This window comes from Rhinatrema bivittatum, chromosome 2, assembly GCF_901001135.1.
Source record: "Rhinatrema bivittatum chromosome 2, aRhiBiv1.1, whole genome shotgun sequence".
Taxonomy (NCBI): Eukaryota; Metazoa; Chordata; class Amphibia; order Gymnophiona; family Rhinatrematidae; genus Rhinatrema; species Rhinatrema bivittatum.
Window position 1 is genome coordinate 621,397,709 of NC_042616.1, and position 13,062 is coordinate 621,410,770.

At 40.9% G+C, this 13,062-nt stretch overlaps 1 protein-coding gene across 14 annotated transcripts in view; it reads left to right on the forward strand.

Annotated features, from left to right (window-relative positions):
- DTNA (dystrobrevin alpha) overlaps positions 1-13,062 on the forward strand; it is a 715,983-nt gene that overhangs the window by 621,416 nt on the left and 81,505 nt on the right. For all 14 annotated transcript variants that reach the window (XM_029591217.1, XM_029591223.1, XM_029591225.1 and 11 more), the window contains one exon: positions 7,365-7,478. In XM_029591217.1, coding sequence (XP_029447077.1) covers positions 7,365-7,478 — 114 coding nt within the window. The remainder of the gene's footprint in view (positions 1-7,364; positions 7,479-13,062) is intronic.

Consider the following 13,062-nt stretch of genomic DNA (forward strand, 5'->3'; position numbering starts at 1 on the left):
GACCTCTGCAGCGCTCCATGCTGTTTCTGTGGAACCCGCAGTCTCAAAACTATTTGGTTCAGCTTCACCTGCCAATGAAGGTTTCCTCCCAACTGCAGTGGTGGCTGCAGGAGGAACATCTAAGGAAGAGGGTTTCCCTAATCCCTCTGGACTGACTAGTACTGATGACGAATGCGAGTCTCCTTGGTTGGGGAGCTCACTTTTCAGGAGCTGACATTGCAAGGCTGCTGGTATGCAGAGGAGTCTGGAACATCAATTGCCTGGAAGCCAGAGCAGTCCAGTTGGCATGTTTACAGTTCAGCGACAGGCTGCAGGGTCGATCACTCCAAATAATTTCGGACAGTGCTACAATGGTGGCTTACATCAATCGGCAGGGAGGAACCTAGAAGCCAACAAGTGTGGCAGGAAATAGATCAACTTATGGGAATGGACAGAAGTGCATCTCCAGATGATCTCGGCCTTGCACATCGTAGGCAAGGACAACGTAAGAGCATACTTTCTCAGCAGGAGTCTGGACCCAGGAGAGTAGGCATTGTCAGATGAGGCATTTCAACTGATTCGGGATTGCTGGGGTCTCCCGTTCCTAGACCTGTTGGAGACCTTGCACAATGCAAAGTTTCGTGCTTCTTCAGTTGCAGAAGAGATCCGAAGTCATTGGCGCTCAATTCCTTAGTGCAGAGGTGGTCGGAAGACAATTTGCTGTATGCTTTTCCTCCATGGCCCATGTTGGGCAGAATGATTTGAAGGATCAAGCACCACAGAGGAATTATGCTCTTGGTTGCTCTGGATTGGCCCAGGAGACCATGATATGCAGATCTGCGGAGGCTCCTGGTGGACTCACCTCTTCGACTTCCAGCGCACAGGGACCTGTTCTTCACAAAGATCCGAATCGATTTTGTCTTACAGTTTGGCCCTTGAAAAAGCTCGCTTGTGAAACATGGCTATTCTGCGGCAATGAATTCCATCTTACTAAGAGCAATAAAGTTCTCCACTTCCTTGGCCTATGTACGGGTTTGGAGAGTGTTTGAGGCCTGGTATGAGGATCGAGGTACTCTTCCTTCCTTGGTCAAGATTCCACTCATTTTGGAATTTTTGCATGGTGGCTTGAATAAAGGCTTGACTCTCAATTCCTTAAAGGTACAGGTAGCAGCGCTCACCTGTTTCAGGGGTGAGGTAAATGGTGCAACCTTGTCAGTTCATCCTGATATGGCCCATTTTCTGAGAGGAGTGAAACATCTTCGGCTTCACTTGTAGTTTCCGGTGCCCTTGTGGAGGCTTAATTTGGCATTGGACTTCTTGGCAGGCCCTACACTTAGACCGTCACATAATCTCCTTGCGATTGTTGACCTTGAAAACTGTATTTCTTGTGGTAATTTATTCTGCGCAAGGGTTTCAGAACTGCAGGCCTTGTCTTGCTGGGAACCATTTCTCCAGGTGACTCCAGGGTCAGTACAGCTGAGTACTGTTCCTTCCTTTTTACCAAAGGTGGTCACTGAGTTTCACTTGAATCAGTCCATTTCCCTGCCGTCCTTAGATAGAGAAAGAGATGTAAAGGAGTATCATTTGTTGCAACCCTTGGATGTCAAGAAAAATATTGTCAGATATCTAGAGGTTACTGAACTTTTGCGGGAGTTGGACGGACTGTCTGTCCTTCACGGTGGTACTAGACAGGGAGGGCCAGCCTCACGAGCTACAGTAGCTTGTTGGATTAAGGAAGTAGTCACGGCTGCTTACATGGATGCCAGGAAGCTGTTACCTAGTCAGTTTAGGGCTCATTCCACTAGGACTCAAGCAGTCACATGGGCAGAAGTTAGATTGCTGTGTCCCATTGACATTTGCCGAGCTGCAACATGGTCCTCCTTACACACCTTTTCCAGGTATTATCATCTGGATATGCAGCCCCGGGAGGAGCAGCCTTTGCGGGCAGCCTCCCACTCTGAGGGAGTAGCTTGGATACATCCCACTTGTTCTGGATTCATCTGACTGGACGCTAAGAAATGAGAAATTACTACTTACCTGATAATTTGCTTTTCTTTAGGACAGTCAGATGAATCCAGCTTCCCTCCCTTGGTTGTCAAATGATTGATTTTTAGTCCTCCTGCATGACTACATGTTACAGGGATTATTGGTAAGTGTTAGTCCAGTCCCTAGACTAGTGTTAATGCATTCTTGTCTGAGCTCAGTGTTGCCTGTTGGCTTATTGAAATGGTTATCTGTGTTTAATCGAGTTTTTTGCTAGTCTGTCCACAGTTGCTTTTGAAGACAATACTGGCAGGCTGATGTCGCTGCAGGGGTTTATATACTGTGACATCCGTTTGCTCCGTTTCCATCTGCTGGCATGGGAGCATGAACCCACTTGTTCTGGATTCATCTGACTGTCCTAAAGAAAAAGAAATTATCAGGTAAGTAGTAATTTCTCAATTAACTATAAACTTATTAAAGAGACCTTGGAGAAGAGACGGCTGAGGGGGGATATGATAGATGTGTTTAAAATCATGAGAGGTCTAGAAAGGGTTAATGTGAATCAGTTATTTACTCTTTCGGATAATAGAAAGACTAGGGGGAACTCCTTGAAGTTAGCATGTGGCACATTTAAAACTAATCGGAGAAAGTTCTTTTTCACTCAACACACAATTAAACTCTGGAATTTGTTGCCAGAGGATGTGGTTAGTGCAGTTAGTATAGCTGTGTTTAAAAAAGGATTGGATAAGTTCTTGGAGGAGAAGTCCATTACCTGCTATTAATTAAGTTGATTTAGAGAATAGCCACTGCTTTATTAGCAACAGTAGCATGGGATAGACTTAATTTTTGGGTACTTGCCAGGTTCTTATGGCCTGGAATGGTCAGTGTTGGAAACAGGATGCTGGGCTTGATGGACCCTTGGTCTAACCCAGTATGGCATGTTCTTATGTCCTTATATAGAAGAGCAGTATATGTTCACGTAACAATGTTCCAAAAATGTTTTGTATTGGAAGATTAAAGCATTAATTAGCCACTCCGTCATTTTTAGCCTGGGTCTCATAGAATTCTGTATACTGTAGCAAAATTGTATCTTTTTTAAATGTTTGAAATATTCCATATAAAATATTAATTTATTTAAAAGAGAACAAAACACTTATCTTCCTTCAGTTGTAGTTTAGGTATTTGCCACATAAGATGTTAGAAGCCCCTTTCCTTCTGAATGCTAAGAGAAAAGTTTAGAATTTCAAAAGCCTCTGCAGATTATGATGAGCTAGAATGGTGGGTAAACGTTTGGTAGGTGGAAGTGAAATACATATATAAGGGTACATGAGGATGAAAAACCACACACGCACATACAAATTATTACTGTACGGTTTATTCTGGTAAAAACGCTCAATTAATGTTTTAGATATAGAAATGGGTAATTGGCAAGGCAGGTGGAGCAATTGCTAGAGCCACACAAAGATGGAGATTAAGACATTTAACAAGGTCAATGCAGTGGATGACAAGAGAATGAGAACTTCTTTTATTCAATATCCCCAAAAGCACCTGTAATGCATTTTGTCGGCACGCTATTTTTAGCCGGGGCCACATTGCAGGCTCTTGTCTGAAATGGGGCCAGGGGGCTTCTCCTTGGAGCTCCTCAAGCGGGCGGAGGGGGGTCCCTGGGAGCATTTTGAGGGGGGGTGGGAGACCCCTGGGAGAATAACCTAAGGCACAGTGAGAGGACCAAAGTCACATTAACAGTAGCAGCATGCCCCTCTCCCCCAGGACCGACTCACTGAATGGGCATGAGGACAACGAAAAAACCACCGGCACACGAGCTGCTTCCTCCGACTGACACCTGCAGCAAATCAGAGCTTACCAGTCAAAGATGATATTTGACGCCCATGCCATGCACACACCACTGCTCTCCTCCAGCAGCTTGCCTGATGCTCTGACCTGACATCATCTGCGATGGCCCCAAAATGACACACTGAGGTGCATGGCATCAGGCCATCGCTGATGACACTGGGTCAGAGCATTGGCAGGCTGGAGAGATTAGTGATCACATTGGAGGTGGGCAGTCTGCAACAAAAGGGAAGTCAGGCTAGATATGGCCCATGGGCCATAGTTTCCCCACCCCTGCGGTAATGTGTTGTCATTACATACCAGCTAGAAATTAATATAAAAGGATGCTTTTATTAAGGCTCCTTGCTGCACGTAATGATCTTGTGATAGCGCTTGGTAATTTATAGTAATAGGTGCTTGTCTTTTAGTGAGTATAGTGATGTTTAGATACCAGTAATGATCCTTCGAGTGGGAGAGCAAGTGGGGTATTGTTTAGGTACCAGTGAGGATCCCTTGGGGTAGGATGATGATTAGGTACTGATGATGATTCCTCAAGAAAATGGTGATGATTCAGTACCTGTGATGATCCTTCAGGGATAGGGTAATGGTTATGTATCAGTAATGCTCCCTTTGAAGGGGGGGGGAGAGATGTCATAGGGTGATGTTTTAAGTACTGATAATGGTCCCTCAGAGGGTATGGGTAATGTTTGGGGATCTGTGAAGATCCCACAGGGAGTAGGGTGATGATTGATTAGGTTCAGACACATGTCTCTCAATATAAAAGTTGAACAGTATGGTCAGCCTGGCCTTTTCTAATAAATGCACGTTAATAAAAGAAATAAACTTGGATGTCTATATTCAGACACAGTCCGGATAGAGAAGTTAGCTGGGTAAAGGTTATCCAGCCAGCTTTGGAGGTATATTTAACAGTCAGCCACACTATTGAATATAGCCAGCTCCTTAACGTTAGCTGGCTAACTATAACCGGCTAACTTTAGGACAGTTCTTTGACTCAACGGACTTAGCCGGCTAATTCAACTCCTCCCAGTTACGCCCCTGGACAGCCCCTAACTAATCCGGCTAAGTTTTAGCTGCCTAACTTATTAGCTGGGAAAGCTATTTAGACAGATAACTATTACATTATCCTTCTAAATGGCTTTTGAATATGGACTTAATAAAAAATCCCTTTCAAAAATGCCAACAAGTGAATTGAGTGGTGACTAAGGAAGCAAATAGGTTTCTTCAAATAACCTAACAATACCTTTTTCACATGTATGTATCTGTCACTTTGCCCTGTTGGTGGAGGACTGTATCCCTTCCCCTCTACTGATACTGTGCATCTCTTTCACAGCATTACATTTTAGTGGATGGATGGTCATGATATCCTAAAGTTAATAGCACTAAGTGCTTACTTGTTTTGCACTGTTAATTTTTTTTTTAATTACAGAATACTTTCAGGGATTGAAAACTAATAACAATCCTGTAATGGCAGTAAACCTTTCCTTACTGGAAGGAAGGTCCCTGATGGGGTTTTAGTTTTACATTATCACACATCCTGCAGGTGTAAGGTTCGGATAAAGTATGATAGATAATCACATCATTAAAGGGGAGAGCCAGCTTATCCTGGAGCAGGCAAGGCGCCCTTCAGTCTCTCCCACCTAACAATTCCTTTGAGGACAGTGCATAGAGAGACCCTCAAAATAACCCTCAGCCTGGATTATTGGAGATTAATGCTATTACAGTCAGAAATTTCTGGCTGATACTTCATTGTCATGCAGAAATAGGTAAACATAAAATCAGCCTTTCAGCCCAACACCGCACTAGCTTTCTGAACCATAACATATCCTGCCATACAGATTCTTTGATATTTCTGCCGTTATGTTAAAGATAGATCAGGCTTGCTCAGCAAACCCCGCCACCTTTTAAAAAAAAAAAAATGGGTTCTGTCAAAGCTGATTTGTCTTTCACAGCTGAACTCTACTTCATGCACATCTAATAGCTGCTAAGCTGCCATAACTAAAGGAAATCACCAGTATCAGTATAAGCTTGGCTACTTCACCGTCAAGTCCTGGGGCACATAAATAACCCCATTACAGTATGTCATCAATTCAATGACAGCAAATCCTATTAAAAGCACTCTTCTTGAAGAGCAGTCTTCATTCATAGATCCAAAGTTAAATGAGAGGTGTTTAAAGAAGTTGAAAGGATGTGTCCCAGTTAGATATTTTTGCTTGATTGATGCACAAGACCGAGTGTGTGTAATGATTATTAGACCAGGAAGGCCACAGAACCGTTAACAGCATGCAGGACAATGTTTGCTCAGGGAGGGCTTCTTTTGTGAAGTTAAACCTCGATTTCGATTCCCCGTGTAGCCTTGAGACTTTTCTTTGCCTCGGCCTCCAACTGTGCTGCCAGGTTTGTGAAGGGTCTGACAGAGATGTACCTTGGTTTCTTTCTCTGGTTCTGTGCTTCTGTAACCTTTTAGGGCCAAAGTGCATTAAGATGCTCCAGAGAAAGGGTTCCACTGGTTAGGTGGCATGAAGATTGGAGCGTGGGGTGGTACATACATTGGTTATTTCTTATCAGTTATTTTGTTGCATTCTGTAGAGATATTCTGCCTGAGAACATTGCTAACACTTACATAAACACAATGGGGACAGTTTGCACTCCACTCGCCTTGCTGCAAAGTCTGGGGCTACTTTTTCTGCGTGGTCATTGCATGCGGGCACTTCCCTGCTTTTTCTACAGATACGCTTTCTGACCAAAGGTACACTCGTCTAAAACCTTGGGCTTAGTTTTTTCCCCTGACCTATCCCCACCTCAGGACAGCCCCCACTTACAGTGCAGGGGAAAAGAACACCTAATAGAACCAGGCACATGATTGCACCTACGGTACACACAGAGTGGGCAATTTTCACGCAGATGATTACTACAGGAAAAACACTTTTTGCCCATGGAAATCCTTTTAAAAATCACCCTCATTATGTCTCACAAGTGGAATGGAGCTGAGATCCTGAAGTAAGCACTTACACCCGTCAGGGTGACGCAGCAGGACAATAAGCTGTGTACTGACCCCGGGGCTCTGTGACGGAAAGGTCAAAGCAAGAGCCTCTAGTCCCACCTTCCATCGGCCCCCCCCTCACCCCCCACCACCAGAGTAGTCCATATGTATAGATACACGGAACAGTTCAATTTTTTCCTAGAAAACTGGTTAATATTGAGGCCAAAATAGATGTGAAAAAAGGCATAAAGAAAAATCTATCTCAAACGTTTCTTTCTATAGAGAATTTCTGACCTGTCCTGTTATTACCGGTGCCCACAGTGTACCCAATCGCAGAAAATTAGTTTTGCATTCCACATTAATTGCAGAGAATATGTATTTCTGTTTGCTGTTTTGTCAGCATTAAATAATAGCATTGTAGTATTGGAACATGCGGGCTATACATTTTTTTTTTTTTTTAAATAAAAAAGTATCAATCTTTGCAGTTGCAGTACTGAGAAACAGCAATGACTAGAAGGATATGGCAGCTGACATTTATTCTATGTGTATTTTTTCCTCCACCCCTCCCAAGAGAAATCTTACAGGAAATCCAGAGGCTGCGGCTTGAGCACGAGCAGGCATCTCAGCCCACCCCCGAGAAGGCACAGCAAAACCCCACTCTCCTTGCAGAGCTCCGGCTCCTCAGGTAGGTGCGCAACAGCTGCCCCTCTGCAGGAGGTGGACGGTGCAGAATACCGAGAATTCATGCTTATGCTTTCAGAGACTGGCAGACGTTGTAATATATATGTGATAGAAACATCGAATATGATGGCAGATATAGACCGCAAGCTCCATCTAATCTTCCCAGCTCCATTCCTGATGCAACGCCGTAGACCCTGGATAATCTTCGGCTTTTTTCTCCCTTCTTCGTAAGCAGGAATCCTCTGTGCTTGTTCCAGTCTTTCTTGGATTCCGTCACTGTTTCTGTCTCCACCGCCTCCCCCCAGGAGGCCATTCCACGCATCTCCCACCTTTTCCGTGAAGATGTATTTTGTAATATTTCTCCCGAGTCTATTCCCTTGGAGCCTCATACAGTGACCTCTTGTTCTAGAGCATTCTTTCCTCTCAAAAAAGGTTTGCATTTTGATACCTTTGAGGTATTTGAATGTCTCTGTCATATCCCTCTGTCTCTTCTCTCCTCTAGGGTGTACATATTTAGGTCCTGCAGTCTCATTTCTTACGATTTTTGGTGCAGATCCTGCACCATTTTAGTAGCTTTTCTCTGGATTGCCTCCATCCCATTTATATCCATATGGAGGTACAACCACCAGAACTGGACACAATATTCTAGGTGAGGTCTTACCAAAGACCTGGATTCTGGAAGGTTTACAGGCACATGTTATGAAAAGTGTAAATGTTCATAGCTGAAGTTAATGGAACCCACCTGTTGATGTGATTACTGTCAGTCATGGGTACTCTGATATGGAATGAATTACCTTTAGCCTTACATAAACAAGCTTGCAGCAAAGCATTTAAGAAGCAGTTGAAAACACATTTGCTTGAACTTGCATATTTTTAGCCCTTCATGTGCAAGTTTTGGTAATTCCTTGTTCATCCCGTAATTGCATTTTTGTAAAGTTTTAAAGTGTTTGCATAGCAGTTGATGTTGGTCATTATTTGTTATGTTTTTATGCATCTGTATAATATTGCATTTTTTTTTTGAAATTATGAATGTTTAATTGAAAGCTGCCCAGAACATTGGATGGTGCAACCTAGACATTTTTCTAAATAAATAAATAAAATGTGTATCCATGCAAACAGTTAATCGGTGAAATTCCAGTCCCTATTGCAAGCTAACTTGTGCCAAACACTAATTACGGTAAATGGATTCCTACTCGTTGTGCATCATTGTATTTGGTCCAACATCAGAATTATCCATTGATATGAACAAAGTAGGTGCTTTCTCATCTGTAGACAATTCTTATGTTGGTCCAACACCAGCTATCACAGTGTGGAAAGAATCCAGTTAAGGCAAAGTAACACTAGATTTGGCATTTTTCACAGACTGCATTGACGTACTGGGTGTAAAAAGGGTTAACAAGATTCTACATAAGTTCGTAGTCCTTTTCATATTCATGGTTCCTCAGCAGCCAGTACTCCGCACAGGGGGTAAAGGGCACCTGGTAGTTCATAGGAAGAACTTGGCATTTACACCTTCAGTTCCTTGGTAGATTTTAACTTCATCTTAAAATGTTTGGGCTAAGCTTTGAAGTAATACGCTGCACTGGGAAGCAACCCCCCCCCCCCCCCCTTCTGCCTCCTCCTCCTCCCCTCGGTTTCATATGCCCTGCCGTCTCCTGGGAACAGTTGAAAACAAGAATTTCATCTTAATTTAGCTTTCCCAGTCAACAAATGTAAATAAGTAATGACTATCTGAAGTAGCCTATGCCTAATTGGGTATATTCAGGTACAGTACATAGGCCTGTAATAATGAATATTACATTAGTGGTGATGGTGTACCTTCTGCTTGTTTATACTGAGTAGTGACCTAGCATGGCACATCCTGTGTCCCTAAAGCGAATTTCTTCCTGAAGATGTGAGTATAGATGATAGTCTTGTAATTATATACTGAGTTTCTTTTGCTTAACCATTAATATTTCATATTATTATATTCAAAATAAAGGTTATTGGTTTCTCAGTTACTTTCACAGGAGATAAAAACATACTTTTTCCCCCCCATAAATTTTCTCCCTTTTTTTTTTTTGGACATACTGAGTTTCCTAGGCAAATATCTGTGGGGCACACACTTCAGGCAGATAGGCGTCACCAACAAGATGGGTCCCTAACTGTTTACTTCGTCTTAGCTTGTTGGTGGCATCTAGGTGCATGAAAGATGCTTTGGTACCTACTTGGTGATTTGTAGCACTGATTAAATTCCTCTCTCTAATCCCAGGGTGAGCAACTCTACAGAGTGAACTTTTCTATTTTTGGCTAGGGTAGTTGGACCTGTTGTACATGCCTCTTTAATAATAACTGTAATCAAACTGTGAATGGAAATGAGTTCAGTTCAGCAGTACTATTTATAGGTTCTAATTGGTTTTAGCAGCACACTGATTTCTACCTTTACTATTCTGAATCAGCCTACATTTAACACTTAAAGGTTAATCCACCCCTGGCTGTTTTGGCCTTCAGGTAGAGAATAGCAGATGAATATTTATTTATTTTATTTATTTATCTGGACATTTTATATACCGTCGTTCCATGTAAAGATCACAGCGGTTTACAAAAATAACATTCATAGTTAAAAATCAGCAAATAGTGATGAGTTTCAGAGGTAATATTCATAAACAGGCAAAAATATCTATAAAATGAAATGTTCCAATACATATTAACTAAAGATCTAGGATTATAAGACTTGAAGTACAGAAAATAAAATAAATTTCGCCACTCTGCTTGTTTCCTTTGTATCTGAATCCAATCTTTCCAAAGTTATGTCTTTATAAATTCTTTATTTCTAGATCTACCCAGCTAAGGAGGAAAGGTTTTGTAGCTCTCAGGAAAGAAACCCTTGATTTAGGAGCCTCCTTCATATTACGTTATCCTTGTAAATGTTTTGTTAAGTTTCAGTCCCATACTTTTGTTTTCTTTGTTCCTGAGCAGTTACAATCCTTCCTCAATGCTAGGAAAGTGTCTTCTCCAGTCCCACAGAATCCTTAGTTAATTATTTGAGCCTTTAGTAAATTATACTGGGGGCCCTTAGTTGCTATCCACCTTGCCTTTTCTAGATTTTCTTAAAATTCCCTTGTATTGCATCCTCCCTCCTTCCTATGTTTCCTATTTAGTGTGGGGAAGATAATATTGATATTTTATGTTTTATTTTTCCATGCTTTAATTGATTTAATGGTATCTCTTACAATGTGATTTGTTAGTTTTTCTTTTTATGTAATTGCTTGTTTTCCCCCCACATTGTGTATACAAAGACTTCTGATACTTTGTAAATCAAAATTGCATAAATAAAAAGTAAAAATAAATAAATAAAAAATTTAATGTATTAGTCAGTACGTTGAGCTTTTTACAATCTCTCGTTAAATCTGTTCCTCATGCATCAGTTAATATCTCTTGTCATTCTTGTTATTGTAGAGCTCTACATTCTGATGTTTTTAAGTAAGGTTATATGAATTTTTAAATAGCTATGTTTTTAGCTCACATTTAAATCTCTTTCCATCTGGTATCAAATGTAACATCTCAGGTAGGGAATTCCAAAGTTTTGGACCCGCTATGGAAAACACACGATGTCTTAAATGCATCAGGTGTGTACCGTATTGTGGGGACAGTCAGTAGTCCTTTATTTTGAGATCTTAGAGTTCGCTGTGATGTGTATGGTTGTAATGACACACCTATCATACTGGTGTTACTTGAATAAGTGATTTTGAATATTAATACTTTAAAATAGATTCGGGATTGGCCAGTGCAGTGAAATCAGTGAGGGTGTAATGTGATCAAATTTCCTAGTTCCTTTCAAATGTCTTGCTGAGGCATTTTGTAGTACTTCTGTTGGTTTTAAGAGACATGTGGGAAGACCGAGAAATAAGGAGTTACAGTAGTCTAGGTCTGAGAAAATTAGAGTTCGCAATACAGTTTGGAAGTCTTCAAAAGTTAATAAAGGTTTCAAATGATGTAATATTCGCAACTCGGCATAACCTATATTGATTAATTTATCGATGTGCTTTTTCATAGTAAGGTTCTCCTTTAGCTGAATTCCTAAATCCCGTACTTAATTTGAGGGAGTAATTTGAAAATTACCCAGGTCTAGAGCCAATGGTTTAGCTATCGAAGAGCTTCTACTTAACCAAATTATTTCAGTCTTTTAGTGTTTAATGTTAGTTTAAGTTGCGAAAGTTCCTGCTGTATTGCTTTCATATAGGTTGAAAGTGTTGATACTGTGTTTTCAAATGATTTGGAGAATGGAAGGTAAAAGTGGATGTCGTCAGCATACAGGAAGAATGTAATTCCTAAATCCACCAGTAATTTGCACATTGGGAACATATAAATATTGAATAGTGTTGCCGAGAGTGCAAGTTGGGTTCATAACTGCTTTTTCAAGTACTTTTGATAGAAAAGACAAATTGGATATTGGAAGATAGTTGTCCCAATCATTGATTCTACCAGTTTTATTTTTAGGAATCTGTTTTATCTTGTTTTAATCCATGTGGTACAATACCTTCTGATAGAGAATGATTAATTAGGGTTGTGATTGTCAGAGTGATAACATGGTGTACTTGTTTCGAGGAACTGGTTGGAATTAGGTCATGTGGATGAGTAGCAGGCTTAATTTTAGCAATGATTTGACTGATTTCGAAAATGGACCACTTAACTAGGCCATGTGAATCTTCAGGTGCTATTGTTGGAGAATAGATAGGGAATTGAGTTTTTAACCTATTGATTTTATCTAAAAAGGATGTAGCATATTTATTGCAAGCGGCCTTTGAGAAGTTATAGTTTCTCGTGATCGAAGATGATGGGTCCTTACTTAGATGTTTAACAACATCAAAGAGCAATTTAGAATTACATATTACCTTGTGAATCTGTTTAGCATAGTAATCTTTTTTTGCTTTATTGGTTAGAGCACTGTATTTTGTTAGGATAGATTTATATTTTCCTAGCGATGCAGAAGATGGGCATTTCCGCCAATGTTTCTCTGATTTTCTAAGGTTCTTTTAATGCATCTTAAATCATCATTGTACCAGGGCTTCTTTTGTTTAGAGGTATTCTTTCTTTGTTAATAATTTTTATATGGACAGAACTGAGGTTTCAGCTATGTCATTGATAATCTGATATCAATCACACCAAAAAAACCCACACACCAACGGTGTATTCCAGTACACACCAATGTAAACAATCCAAAAACAACTAGTGTCCTGGTATTAAATTTACAATAGCACCTAATACGCCCAACTACTTATGTATGACCCTCTATTCACGGGCAGACATTGTCTGTACTGCTCGTTTTTCATAGGGGTCACTAAATCTTTAATCAAATGTAATTTTTTGTTGATTTTCAAAAATTTTTAGCAATTGCAATCAAAAATAAAAACGGATACTTATCCGCACTCGGAACCCAAACCCGACATGGCCATGTTTCGGACTTCTGTCCTGCCTCAGGGGAAAATATTCAGAAAGCCAATTCAGGTGGTTGAAAACGTCTTTTTCTTTCGGCGAATTTACTCCGTGCCGGTCCTGTTTGTCAACGCGGGCTGCATTTCACCCCGCTGAGTTTAAGAAATGGCGAC